This window comes from Oryza brachyantha, chromosome 2, assembly GCF_000231095.2.
Source record: "Oryza brachyantha chromosome 2, ObraRS2, whole genome shotgun sequence".
NCBI lineage: Eukaryota > Viridiplantae > Streptophyta > Magnoliopsida > Poales > Poaceae > Oryza > Oryza brachyantha.
In genome coordinates, this window is record NC_023164.2 from 12,765,777 (window position 1) to 12,781,469 (window position 15,693).

The window sequence follows — 15,693 nt, forward strand, 5'->3', positions numbered from 1 at the left end:
TTAAAATAATTTATAGGCAAAAGTTATATAGGTGTTTTTAATGATCTAAGAATAAGTCTAAAAAATAAACTCCAATGAAAAATACTCCAAAATCAATTTTAAATTTAACTTTTAAAAATTAATTTTTATAAGTAAATATAAACATAAGTAAAAATATGGTGGCAGTCTCCTATTATTACACCATTGAGCACTTTAGAACATGGGCCTTTGCTAGACTCCGGGCCAGAAAAAGAAGAGGATAATAATTAAATCGGCCCATCAAACAGCTAGCCTCCATCGCCTCGTCCAAGTCGGAGGCGAATCAGAGATCGATTCTGATCGGAGTCGGAGTCATCCTGTCTCCTCTCGCCTCGCATCGTCACTATAAATCTAGAGCCCTCAACGCCCGAGCAATTAACGAAGCCCAACGAGCCAAGCAAGCAAGCCAAGCAATAGGCAAAGCATCATCACTTTCCATTCAGGATCGACCGGAGCAAACAGCAATTTGAGTGCGCGCCATGGCGTCGACGTCGTCGACTACTGTCCCGTCCAATCTCCGGAAGCAGCTGGACGCCGCCGACAAATGCTTCGCCGACGGCAACATCAAGGGCGGCAAGATGCACGCCGACATGGCCGTCTTCCTCTTCGCCTCCGCGCCGGAGGCCCAGTGCGTGCACGCTGCCTTCAAGGTCCACGCCGCCGCCGCCGCGGCGCCCAAGGACAAGCTCGGAAACGCCAACCACTACGCCGTCCTCGGCTTCAAGCTAGACGCCGCCGGCAAGCCCGAGGCCGCCGCCACCACCGACGCCGTCAGGAAGCAGCACAGGGCGCTCTGCGCCAAGCTCGCCCACTCCAAGGACACCAGCGCCGTCGTGGCCGCCGCACACAGGCTCGTCGACGAGGCCCTGTCGGCGCTCACGGACATCAAGAAGACCGCGGTGATGGCGCCCCCTCCTCCGTCGGCGTCTTACCAGCAACAGGTGGCGCGGCGGAAGGCGATGCAGAAGCAGCAGGACGAAGAGTTCCGAGCACGAGCAGCAAGATATCAGGAGGAGGAGGAGGACGCCTACTACGGCGCCGGTGACCGTGAGAACGCCGGACGTGGCGGCAGGCGCCGTGGACGCTAAGCGAGCAGCTACCTAGCTAGAACAATCATTTTTTTTCAGTCCAGTAATCAATTAGTCTTAACTCTGTTTTAGTATTGCAGTAATTAATTTTCCCTTGTAGTATTTTTGTAGAAAGCAATGTATTATTATATTGGAGCAATTTGCAATTTTTCAAATGGAACACAATAAAGCCTCAGGTCTAGATGGCTTTCCTGCTGAGTTCTATCAAGTGTTCTGGAATGTTATTAAATCTGATTTGATAGACTTATTTAAGGATTTTCACAGGTGTTCTGGAATGTTATTAAATCTGATTTGATAGACTTATTTAAGGATTTTCACAGTGGAAGCCTAAATCTCTATTCGCTCAACTTTGGTACTATTATTTTATTACCTAAGTGCAGGGAGGCTATTAAGATTCAACAATATAGGCCTATCTGTTTACTTAATGTCAGTTTTAAAATATTTACTAAAGTTGCTACAAATAGAATTGCTGGAGTAGCTCAGAAAATTATCAGTCCTACATAAACAGCTTTTATACCTAGGAGAAATATTATGGAAGGGGTGATTATCCTCCATGAAACAGTTCATGAATTACATCGAAAAAAATGAATGGAGTAATTTTTAAGATCGATTTTGAGAAAGCCTATGATAAAGTGAAGTGGTCTTTTGTCCAACAAACTTTGAGAATGAAAGGTTTTTTGTGAAAATGGTGTGATTGGATTTCCTCTTTCATTCAAGGGGAACATGTTGGTATTAAAGTAAATGATCAAGTGGGGCGAATTTTCAAACCTATAAGGGTTTAAGGCAAGGGGACTCGTTATCTCTAGTTCTTTTTAATATAGTAGTGGATATACTAGCTATATTAATTAAGAGAGCAAAAGTTGATGGTCAGATTTCTGGAGTTATTCCACATTTGGTGATGATGGTTTATCTATTTTACAATATGTTGATGATACTATTATTTTTCTTGACCATGATTTAGAAAAAGAAAAGAATATGAAGTTGTTATTAACTGCATTTGAAAAATTATCTGAACTTAAGATAAATTTTCACGAGTGAATTATTTTGCTTTGGTCAGGCAAAAGAATGTTATGAGCAACATTCAAATATTTTTGGATGTAAAATAGGACAATTTCCAGCTAGATACTTGGGTATCCCTATGCATTATAGAAAACTTACTAATAATGATTGGTTAACAATTGAGCAAAGAATTGAGAAAAAACTTAGTAGTTGGAAAGGTAAACACATGTCTGTTGGAGGGAGATTGGTTTTGATTAATTCTATGTTATCAAGCTTGATTATGTTTATGATATCTTTTTTTGAGATTCCTAAAGGGGTTCTTCAGAAAATTGATTATTATAGATCTCGTTTCTTTTGGCAAGGTGATGAATATAAAAAGAAATATAGGCCGACAAGATGGGACATTATATGTCAACCAAAAGATCAGGGTGGACTTGGTGTTGGTGTTGAAATCCAAAACCAATGTTTATTAAGCAAATGGTTGTTCAAATTAATAAATAAACAAGGCATGTGGCAAGATATGTTGAAGAGGAAATATCTTAGTTGTAAATCAATAACCCAGGTCGAGAGAAAACAAGGGGATTCACATTTTTGGTCTGGCCTAATGAAGGTTAAGAATTCCTTTCTAAATATGGGTTCCTGGTTAATTAATAATGGTGAGCAAGTTAGATTCCGGAAGGATAAGTGGTTAGGAAATTCTTCTTTAAAGGACAAATATCCGTCATTGTATTCCATAGTTAGAAGGAAAAGCTCATCAATTGCAAGTGTTATAGGTTCGGTTCCCCTTAATGTTTCCTTCAGAAGAACTTTAGTTGGTCAAAATTTGGTCAATTGGCATAATTTGTGTGCTTCAATTGTGCATATTAATTTAACAGAGGAGGATGACATATTTAGATGGAACTTTCATCAAAATGGTCATTTTTCTGTTAGATCAATGTATTTAGCCTTAATTAATAATGGGTACGTAGAGAGGAATAAGATTATTTGGAAGCTTAAGATGCCCCTTAAGATTAAGATTTTTATGTGGTATCTGCTTAAAGGACTTGCTTTAACAAAAAGACAATTTGGCTAAGAGGAATTGGAATAGTAATTTAAGATGTTGCTTTTGTATGAAAAAAGAAACAATTTACCATCTTTTTCTAGATTGTCATTTTTCTAGATTTCTTTGGAGATCAATTCAATTCTCATTTGGATTATACCCACCACAAAGTATCTCTCATATGTTTGGGAATTGGCTGGTGGGTGTCAATAAAAAAGTTAAGAAAATTATTCTTGTAGGGGCTTCCGCCATATGTTGGGTTCTTTGGCTTAGCAGAAATGATATGATTTTTGATAAAACATCATCAAAGTCATATTTGTAGGTACTTTTGAGGACAACATATTGGCTTCGGGGTTGGGCTCAACTGCAAAGGCATGATGATGATATCAATCTAATAAATGATGCATGTCGTAAACTAGAGTCGACGATTATGCACCTTTTTGCCAACTTCGGATGGAGATTCTCGAATAGAATTAAGTAATTAAGAGTTCTTTTATCTTGTGTTGGTGTCTTTTAGTTTGGAGTTTCTCTACATTATGTCAGTGTGTGTGAAACTTATTGTAATAATTGGGCGTAGCTCATTGAGCAAAGCCCGGAATGTTATTCCATTATTAAAAAAATGAAAAAAAAGCAAGCTACTACAATATTATTATCTTTTTAGGCTGGGCAAAACTACCTATATTATTCAGTATTATTCAGAACATATATAACAGTTCTATCGAGAATATTAAATCCGTTCTAAAATATAAATATTTTGGATTTGAATTTTATAAGTATTTCTGACACTATTTACCGTACATTTGTTCCATCAATCACTTGTTATTCAAGATTATTCATATCTTATCCTCACATATCCTTCCATACTCATCTATTCTCGTTTATTATGAGACATTATTGTCTTTACTTCTTAATCTTAATCATGTTAAAAACACATAAATGCTTACACTTTAGGATAGAGATATTAATTTCCTTACTACGAACTAGCTAGAATATATATACATACATACACATATATAAGTAAAGTACATGGCCGGTACTTAAACTTGTGAGGAGACACCACTTAGGTATATAAACTTAGAAAATGCACGTTTAGGTACATGAAGTTGTTTTAACGTACCATCTAGGTTTACGAACTTGTTTTAAATGTACCATCCAAGTCTATGAACTCGCTTTAATGTACTATCCAGGTCTATGATTTTAGACATTAAAACGAGTTCATGGACATAATCATGCACTTTGTAAGTTTATGGACCTAAGTGGTATCGCGCCACAAGTTTAAAGACCAGCCATGTACTTTACTCCACATATATATACATACAACCCGTGCTTCGCCGCATGGATAAAATTATTCAAGTAAATTCAATTGAAATACATGTGCATATATATATATATATATATATATATATATATATATATATATATATATATATATATATATATATATATATATCGCGTATATAATTCAATGGATAATCGAGTCCCATAAAAGCATATATTTACTATGTATTTTAATAAATAATATTTTCAATTATTTGGCACATGTTTGACTAATCGTTTTGTTAAAAAGAACTTACACAATTATTATTTATTTTTCCTAACTTGATTTATACTAACTACTCCCTCCGTTTCATAATGTAAAATGTTTGACCAATTATTTGTCTTATTCAAAAAATTATTGAAATATCATTTATTTTACTTGTGACTTATTTTATTATCAAAAGACTTGTCTTTTTTATATTTGTACTAAATTTTTAAATAAAACGAATAGTCAAACGTTACAATAAAAAAGTCAGACATCTTACACTATGAAACGGAGGTAGCATATTTTAGTTATAATTTACATTGTTGTATATTTATACAAAATTTTTGATTTATTAAACTGGTGCCAAAAAGACAAAATGTTATCTATAGGTCTATATCTATTATCTATTATAAAAGCGAAAAGTGCTTCCGTCGGCTGAAGTACGAGCGCCTTCCTATTTGTTCCGTCTCGCACAAATCTAAATTAAATCGAGGCCATTGTCCAATACATAAGGTGCCCTCTCAACAAGCATTAGGTCTTCAGTTCAACTCGTTCGATCCCAGTAAAGTCGGCGCACATTATGGACATTTTTTTTAGCTGGGTTCGATCCCAGTAAAGTCCCACGTCTATGCTTTTTCATGCATCGCCGATTAAGATGCGGGGCCCAATTAATTGATTATTAAAATTTATATTTAGTCCTAAATTTATAGGGTTTTTTTATCATTAGATATATCAAAGACAATACATTAAAAAATTAAACCAAAAAATTGTCACCTAAATAAATTCTCAAAATAAATCATTATTATTGTGATTTTAGAATAGATTATTTTGATTGTTGAAACAAGTTAAAAGACCAATCATCTTATTTAATCTGTTTATAATATTGGGCATAATTTATTATTCTCAAATATAAACTTTTTGATGCAATGAATATTTTCCAAATCAATTATATATTGACCATACTTTATTATTTTTGACTAGATGCACAATTTATTTTCAAATTTTATTTTAATTTGCACCAATAAGTTAGTGCAATTTATTTTGAAATTTTATTTTAGCTTAATGTAGTGCAACGCACGGACCTTTTTGGGTCGTCAACCCTACACTGGAAATTGTTTCAAAACATTTTTCGTGCTTATCCGCCAAACAAAGTCTGATAGCCTGATCCTGATGAATAAAGGCTCGATTCCATTGGCGTGAGAGCTTGCCGCAGATCTATTTTTTAGGGAGAGCTTGCCGCACATGTATTTTTTTTCCTTTCATTTAACTTACTAAATTATAAAATTTGGATATAAATCCTGTCCATTCTCAATCAACACCAAACCGATTTCTCACTACAAATGGACCAATTCCCTCTACAAAATTTCAAATTTCGATTCATACGTTTAACTGATTCGGAGCACTTTCCATCGGCTCTTTTGAATTTCCAGAAATTCGTAGAGCCAAGTTGGCCAAGGTCAGAAATTCGTATATGGAGCAAATTTTAATTCACATTTGTGAGAAGGGCCGCATGGGAATAAGGTTTTGCTGCCGCCGTCCGATCGGTCTCTATGAACGGCCCAGATCTTCCCGAACCCACCTGACCCCGCGCGGTCTCTCCGCCCAAAACAAACCCTAGCCCCCGCCGCCTCTCCCCTCCGCTCGCCGGAGCTCGCCCCCTCCTCCTCCTCCTGCAGCCGCCACCTCTCTCTCTCGACCTTGACCTCGTCAGCTCCCGATGGCCAAGGCGGTGAGGGCAATGGGCCTGCTGCGGCGGTCACTCGGGCTCGCACCCCTGTCCACGCAGAGATCCCTCCTGAGCACCAGCCCCGCCGCGGCGGCGGAGGGGGGAGCGGCGGTGGCGGAGACGGCGAAGGAATCGAAGAGGAGGAAGAAGAAGAACCTGTTCGACGTGGTGCAGTTCCTGCCGTCGTGGGGCGTCGGCTACAAGGTCGCCAAGACCACCTGGCGCGACGTCTCCTACCAGATCACCAAGATCAACCTCTACAAGGTTTTTTCTCCCCCAGTCTCTCTGCTCGTTAGGATTGAACGCATTTCGAATCATTTCTGCTGCCTCGTTCTGATTGTGTGATCTTGTAATGCAGGATGGTCGTCATGGGAAGGCCTGGGGGATACGCTACAAGGCCGGTTAGTCTTCCTCTTTCCTGGTTTCTTCCCAATTTCCCAAATTGGTACATCGCCGTGGAGTTGCGATAGTGGATTTGCGTGTAGTGTATGAGATTTGCTTATGTATCTGCAGTTTGATATAGCATTAATGTGCAGCAGAGGACTAGGTGACTAATCATGCTTGACATTCCCGGTTATAATGGTGCTTGAGATCAATCAGCTATGTTGTTTTCTGTTTGGTGTCTTATGTTCTAAATATCATTGTTTCTATATGTCTTGGCTAATGAATTTCACCAAGGTGCTAGTCCCAGCAGCAGAACAGCGCTTAACACCCAATCAGCGATTATGTGGGCCTATACGGAGATAGGCTTCCTTTTGGAACACTAGGAATAATAGCTTAGGCCCTGTTTAGTTCCCAAAAATTTTCACATTCACTCGTCACATTGAATCTTTGGACACATGTATAGAGCATTAAATATAGTTAAAAAAATAACTAATCGCACAGTTTGGAAGGAATTTGGGAGACGAATCTTGAGCTTAACTAGCCATAACTGCTACAGTAACTCACGTGTGTTAATGACGGATTAATTAGGCTTAAAATTTTGTCTTGTGGTTTGCTAACACCCTTTGTAATTAGTTTTTTAATTAGTCGCCGAAATAGTCTTTCGACCTCCGGTCAAACATCCGATATGACACTTAACCCAATTTTTTTCACAAACTAATAAGCCCTTATTTGCTTTGATTGGTTTTTCTATATGTCCTGTCATACACTCATACAGGACTGGATTTATTGGTTTAGAAATTGATGAAAGATCCATGATCCTTCAGTATCTAACAAAGCTTTTCCAGGATACTTGTTTTCAATTTTCATTCCCTTAATTTAAGGGTGTGTTTTTATCCCATATGGTTATTTCATATATCTCAGTGTCCCATGGGCCAAGCTTACTTCGCTAGAGTTTCTATAGGGGTCTGTACCTTGAAAAACAGATAAAACATGCACTTCATGCAGTCATGCCAACATAAGAAAATAGCTAGGAACATGCTTTTACAATACCATAAAGAATACTGCTACAAGTAGCAACTAGATGATGTAATGCATTTTCTGGGAACACATTAAGGCCATAACAAGAAAGATTCAGAAAAAGGAAAACATGGCAATGGAAAATGGTTATTGTGTTGATAGAAGTACATAGCAGTTAATCAAGTTTTATTTGTTGTTAAAAAAAAGTTGGTGCCAGCTGATTAATAATTTTCTGATGCCTTCAGTTACATGTTTGTGTTTTTAGATCTCTTGAGGCTTTGTTAATTGTGTGAAGTAGATGAGTCCCGTAGGACCACACCCAACAATCCCCTTCAATTTAGTTGTTACTTATCTGTGGCAAATAGCACTGTTTTCTGCTTTTGTGCTTATGCTACTTTAGTTTCCCTAGCTATTCTTTCCCCCCAAGTATCTGATACCATGATAGAAACCAGGTGACTTTTTACTGTTCTGCTGCCATGTTTCTCTTTTTTATGTTCTGTCTGTGACAAGTCACAACCTAGTTACTGTTGTTTGGCCCCAGGCAAAGGCTTGTAGTATTTGAATCAAGACATTGAAACATGCCACAGCTAACACTTTCAATAGGCATACTCTGGATCTCAAACTAAGTTACAGATAATGTACATGGTTGACTTACCCTGGTATCCCAATATCTCTATTATCTGTTCTCTAATATGATTCTCATCCAGGTGTTCAAGCTGCCGAAGCACCAACAAAAATCAGTGGGGTAAACAAGCGTGGGTGGAAGTACATAAAAGAATCACAGAAGAAGTTACAAGATACCCCCAAAGTAGAAACACCAGTCACTGCTTAGCTGAACCTGGTAATGTCCTGTTTGTCTCCCTGAAGAAAGTGTTTAGATTGGCTGTTGCTAGATGAACAGAGAGCCACTATGGAGTGAATGGGTTCCCCTTCGTTGATCGAAGATGATTAAACATGCTGAAGTGTTTGATATCCATATTTTTAACTTCCATAATGCACTTGATACAGATACACTTGGCTCTATGTGTAAACTAGTGACAATGGCCTCTACTTTGTACTCTAATTCATCTTTGTTTCTGTCATATGCTTTGCCCATATCTATTATTTACAAGGGGCTGGACATTCAGACTGATGTCCATTGTTAACTCCTGATCTTCAGGTTGGTTGAACTTTTTGCTGATGTTAAACTATTTAGATCATTGATTCGCATCTGCACTCTCTGGTACTGTACTCTGTTAATCTGTTATGTTTGAAATAATCTGTGCATGTCACTCAATCGAAATTTTGAAGTGCTGACCTAAAGCTAGGCGTCTGACACTGTTGTGAACGTTCTGCAGTATCATTTTGCTCGCATTTATTTTTGATAATTTCTCTACAATTTCATTTTGCTCGCGTTCGGTTAACTCCAATTTCAAGGTTAACGGTTTCAAAAGTAGTATCAAAAGATGTTTGATAATTTCACAGAAAATAAAACTGCAACTGCAAAGAAGAAAATTGGAAAATATAGACACATAATTTTTTTATTTGACGTCATTGACTTTTTGTCTAGGTTTGGCCATTATGTTATTAAAAAACTTAGACAATTATAGTTTTGCATATTTGCATAAAAATTTATTTAGAAATAAGATGAATGATTAGATTCAAAAATTAACTGCAGTATATATATTTTCTTAAGCGGGACTATGGGAGAAGCATACTGTTATTGATGCCTAAACAAAGTTATAAGAATCCTGAAGGATGGTTTTATGAATACAATTATACAAGTGTGAGTATCCTCTGACCCCAGCAACACCAATCACACTGTTACCTCCGTTTCAACTTATAACATGTTTTGTTTTCCCTATATTCATATGAATAATAATGAATTTGGATGTATAACATATACATTGGTTTATAAATAAATCTAGGAAAAACTAAAACATATTATAACCTGAAACAGAAATACACCTATTTGTTCTAGCTAAATGTACTCAAGCTATCTGGAATCTGTTTCACCAAGCTATGTGACTCAGCGAGGACAGAACACCGCCTTTGTCTGAAACACATGAATTTTACAGAAATTTCACGTGATTTTGTTTAGTCTCACCAAATTTCCTCCGATCCGAAGAAGCCCTCAAAATTTTCACTGCTGTCGATCTCTTCTACTGTCTGACATACTGTCTTGATGAAATAAAAGAGATGGACATGGTGTTTCCAGAGCTCCAACATGTCACATGATACCACCCAACCCTCAAATTCACGACAGTATTTTGTAAATCTCCGCTTACAGTGTTCATGTTGGTTTCTTTGAGTTGTGGATCTGGGTTCTGAAATTTTATCCTTAAAATATTTAGTTCTTTGGTTTCTTTTTAAATCCCAAATTATTGGGATTGGGTGCTGCAAATGTAATTAAGTCGCATGAACAAAACCAATCTATATGCTCCTTGCTTCAACTGGAATTATAACCCAAATAAGTTTTAAATTTTTAAAGATGATTTTTTAAGAATCATTTTAGCCATATATTTACTTGCCTTTATTTGAGCAATAATATATTACTTGCCTTGCGATCAAAATCAAGTAGAGGCAACTTGGCTTAGGCTGTGTTCTTCTCCCTTATAACTGACCCAGATTCCCTCGTTTTTCGCTCGCATGTTTCCCGAATGGCTAAACCATGTATTTTTTGTGAAAATTTTCTATAGAAAAGTTGCTTTAAAAACATATTAATCTATTCTATTTTAATAATTAATCATATAATAATCTATTACTACGTTTTTCACGCCGAATAAGTAATCTATGTTGACTAAGCTACACACTTACATAGGTTCCTTCTGGTGGAACCTGTCCACATGGGTACAAGTCTTAGGGCCTGTTTGGAGGAGCTTTTTCTAGCTACAGCTTTTTTCAAAAGTTGCTTCTGCCAGAAGCTGCCCCAAACGGTTCACAGCTTCTAAGAATCCATAGTTACATATTCTAAAAAATGAACTAAAAGTCAAGAAGCTGGTTTAAGAGCTTTTCCAAATTCTCAAAAGCTAGTTACCAAGCAGCTGAAGTCTCAGAGAGACAACCTATTGGGGGTGAATAGGTGTCCTGAAAAATTCTTGCAAATCGGAGCGGTTAGTAGAGGGGCCGAACCGTCCGAGCCTATGGCCGGACCGTCCGGTCGGCACTCTCGGGTTGCGCCGAGAGCTCTGGCCGGACTGTCCTAGTTAGAACACCGGACCGTCCGGTCAGTGAAAAATACAGACTTGACAGTCTCCTTTTTCGGTGATGTTCCTGGGAACATGATGTGAACTTGTGTGGAATATAAAGGCAGAAAGATCACAAGAACAAACAGAACACGGAAATCACAAGAACAATGACACGAGAGATTTATCCCGAAGTTCAGATCTTTCGATCCTACTCTTCGTTGAAGCGCTCCTGCGAGCGGGATCTCTCTCGATCCTTTCTCTCTCTTGGCTTCCTCCTACAAGGCCAACACGGGTCTTCGGATTCATGCCTAAGGACTACCAACCCCTTCGATCGACCACCAAGGTCAAGATCAAGACGGCTTACCCAGCCTTAGGTTGCAATCTGCTCTACCCTGTAGCCTTCTATGAGAAAGCACAAGAATTCACTATCAATCTTACCTATTCCTTGCGGAGGTTACGCAACAACCTTCACAAACTTGCTCCCGGGCAATCCACGCGAATCGGAGGCTCGCGGGTGACGCCTATCTGTCTAGAGTAATAGGTCACCTTGACTCCGCATGCATCCATCAATGCCTAAGAACAAACACTCTATCACTCACTAACCTAAACACTCTCCCTAAGACATGATCCAGCGATTTATCTCTCTAGGAAGTGTTTTGCATTAGTGGGGAGGCTTGAGAGGTGCTAAACTTGCCCTAGCAACCAGTGGATTCGAACAGAAAGCCTCACCAACGGCTAGATCTCAAGAGGGCCTTATATAGGCTGGCAGACGTCACTTAGACGTTGGAAAAGAAACCTAACCGGATTTTCCGGCTAGGGGACCAGACTGTCCGGCCGACACTTAACTCACTCACTCTGAGCAGGGGTCGGACCAAGGTCCGGACCGTCCTGCCATCGGATTGTTCGGGCAGGAGCCCGGACCATCCGGTCCCTGTTGCTTGTGAAAAACAGCAGCGAGCCTCCGCTTGACTTAGACTCAACCCTAACTTACTCTTGGATGCATGCTGAGCTTCTGTTGACCCCTCTTAATAGTACGGAGTTCCTACGACTCAAAACGAAAAATAAAATCTTCTTCGAGCCCCTTCGTCGTCATAGAACTGTCGCTCCGGGTCACACATGCATCAAGTCAGTCGCGTATTTCTTCAATCAAATTGATCCCTTAAACTTCTCTGCAATCACAACTCATTAGCGCACACATGCTTGACTAGCATTGTCATTAATCATCCAAAACCTCGTTTAGGGGTTAGATGCACTTTCAGCAGCTGCTTTTTAAAATCTAAAGCTCCCTCAAACAAACCCTTAGATAGGCTTAGGCATAGATATCCATTGGTCACTTTGTAGTGCTTATAAAGGTAGGGTGTGCATGTGTTCATAAGATTGAGTGTGCATACATGAGCCTATGCATTTGAACTTTGTTTCACAAAATAATAAAAACTTGGCACAACGTGTGCAAAAGAAGCAAAACCATCCATGTGAATTAAGGGCTCATTCATTTTGGAGGGAACAGAAATATTTTTGGAGAAAACACAAAGGATTCATGTTCCTAAGGAATAATTCCTATGAATGTTATTTAGTTTGTAGGAATGAAGTATAGGGAAAACAAAAGAATTTTTTTTTCTTTTTTATAAGTTGCATGAAGAAAACATTGGAAAATTTACATCCACTTCAATATCTTAGAAAAATTACTATAAATGATGTTGTGTAGGCATTTCTATTCCTCCACTTTGCGTATTACTATGGGTGGAAATTCCTCCAAGTTGAACAATCCCTAAAAAAAGGATACCTCACGCAAATAAAATGTTACAATATGAACTAACATTGACAGTGTTTAGTATACCACTTGTCCAACCTAGGGGGGATCCCACCATGAGCGAAGGCGAGGTGGATCAACTTATTTGGGTTATATACTTATATTTGTATCAGCATATTGAAAAGATGCACGTGGGGCTGGATCCAACATATTGTAAGGATTGTGTGCGAGATGTGAAAATAGGGATAAATATTAGATAGAAAACGAACCGAGTTAGTTTAGTGTTTTAAAAGTAACCGAATGTATCATCGACATTGATAATATTTTGCAACTTCTCTCACTTGTGATGATTGCAGTGATTTTGATCAAATTTACACTCTTAATTTTGATAGAATTCCCTTTAAACACAATCAAATTATTGGTAGCACAACAAACATAGAATCTTTTTTAGGAACAAGTATTCTTATGGACATAAGTGAAACTTGGCTGCCCACCACTGCTCAGGCATCTAGGCGTTTCAATTGCGATTCAAGACGTTGCCTTACATCATATCAATATAATATCATGACATTTTAGTGTGCACACTCTATCCATTTTTAAGCATGTGCCACTTGTTTTCCCTTTCCTAAGAACAACAACAATGAGGAGAGAGCAACAAAGCACAAGACGAAGAGCAAAGCGTAGCCTTTTCCTTTTATGTAAATAACTATTTTATGTAGCTTGCCATCATTGTTTTTTAGTTAAAAAAAGGAGGAGCAAAAATTTCTAAGGGGCATAACAAAGACAATAAAAAGAGCAGATATGAGGGAAGCGGTCCCCGTTCTAAAGCATTAGAGCATATCACAGTATAATAAATAGAACGGAGATAAGGAAACGAGGAGTAACAGATTGGAGGGGTTGTCACTTGCAGTTGCCTCCATTGGTCACCAATGGGAATATGCCAATGGGTAGTGGAGATCATGAAGTAGCTACGGATCAACAGGAGAAAAAGGGGTATTAGTAGGGATGGCAATTATGCCCATTTACCCGTTTACCCATGGGTAAAAAGACTATTAGGGTTGGGTTTGTTCTCTATTTAGTAGATACAAGTATTTTATTGGGTGAAAATCAGTACCCAGCGAATAAACAGGTACGTAGTCACTACCCATACCCGATTTACTTGTTAATAGAAGACTGACATGTGGGACCAACTAGCATAGCATATAAATATGATTCTAGAGTTTTCTAGATCCCCAACGCCACTCCCCTCCCCCCACCCTCCCCGGCGGCGTGCCCGTGCCCCCATCTTCTACTCACCACCCAGTCCGACGCCCCCCAACGCCACCGTCCCCAAGACCTCGACGTCGTCGTCCCCGGACGCCTCCCAACACCGTTGGCCCCTTCCCCGCCTCCGCCTCCGCCCCCGTCCCCGTCGTCACCTCTAACGCGAGCACCCACATCCACCGGAGCCCGCTGCTCACGATGCTAGCGCCGCCATCCCCGACACTAATGCCTCTTAGGCCCCGCCTTCAACGCCGACACCCGCATCCACGGTCGCTCGCCGCCCACGACGTTGAAGCCGACGCCACCCCTTCCCCACCTCCTACGCCGACACCCGCATCCGCGGTCCCCTTCCCTGCCTCCGATGCCGGCCCTTGACGCTGACACCACAATCCTCTCTTGTATATTTGTTGCTTTTGACGGGCGAGGATACCCACCGGTATCCTGTACCCGTGTTCATTTGGTGGGTAAACGGATATACCCGTGGGTATATGATGTTAGCGTGTAACGGATATGGTAGAATTTTTACCAGTGATATAGTAACGGGTTTACCCTCAGGTATAAATTTCTCTTACGGGTACGAGTATGGGTACCCGTGCTTGTCGTACCCGATTGCCATCCCTAGGTATTAGGAAAGTAGCCATTATTATTAGGGTATCAATTTCCACCTTGTGCTCTTTCCATGTGCATCTATCATATTTTCCGCATTGGACCAAAGTGCGTGATTTTCTCTTGTATGATAGCTTTCCCTCATGTGTGCTGCAACCATGACTCCCATGCGCATCAATTTTATGTGATTTGGTGCGGTTGCTTACTTGAAAGGCTAGACGAATAATGCTCCGCTTCTCTCGTGATGCCTAAACCCTAAGGCGATGCCGAAACAATATGTTAGATGTTACATCCATTCAATATTATAGGATTTAGAGTGAAGTGCACCAGCGGTCTCTAAACTTGTGTGCATGTGTCATCTAGGTCCCTGAACTTTCAAAATGCATTTTTGGATCCCCGAACTTGTCTAGGGTGTTATATAGGTCCAAATGGGCTCCGACCCGCTCCATCCGCTGACGTGGCATGCCACGGTGGCGCCTACGTGTTGGTGGTGTCATGTGGGTCCCACATGTTAGTATCTCTCTCCTCTTTATTCTTTTCTCTCTCTTCTCGTGGGCGTCACCGTGGCATGCCACGTCAGCGGATGGAGCGGGTCGGAGCCCGTTTGGACCTCTATGACACCCTCGGACAAGATCGCGGACCCAAAAATGCATTTTGAGAGTTCAGGGACCTAGATGACACACGCACACAAGTTTAGGAACCGCTGGTGCACTTCACTCTAGGATTTATTTGGTTCTCTCTAGCTTCGTATAGATGCTAATAAATTTAACACACATATAAAATATATAAATTAATCCATGGATGAATCTAGTTAGGGCCAAAACCTCTCATAATATAAAACAAAGGGATTATCCTTAAAAAACTTAGTGGTATTAGATATTCTAAAATGAAATTGCCCCTAGACATGTAATTTTGCAAAATAGTCCCTTTTATAAGAAAAAATTAAGACGAGTACTTCGGACTTGTTTATTTCCACATAAGATTGTTGTAATCTTTAATATATAAACTATTGTGATAAATTAATATAATCTACCATCTAAATTACAATAATCTGATAAGCTCTTTTAAGAGTGTTTTTTAGATTATTGGACGACTAAGGACTTACAATCCTGGA

The 15,693-nt window shown here is 39.5% G+C and overlaps 1 protein-coding gene across 1 annotated transcript; it reads left to right on the forward strand.

Annotated features, from left to right (window-relative positions):
* The first annotated feature begins 6,269 nt into the window (after positions 1-6,269).
* On the forward strand, positions 6,270-8,875 carry LOC102718711. Its single transcript, XM_006647236.3, has 3 exons — positions 6,270-6,656; positions 6,751-6,793; positions 8,501-8,875. The coding sequence occupies exons 1-3, from the start codon at positions 6,384-6,386 to the stop codon at positions 8,623-8,625; spliced, it is 441 nt and encodes a 146-aa protein (XP_006647299.2). The 5' UTR covers positions 6,270-6,383; the 3' UTR covers positions 8,626-8,875.
* Positions 8,876-15,693: the final 6,818 nt, after the last annotated feature.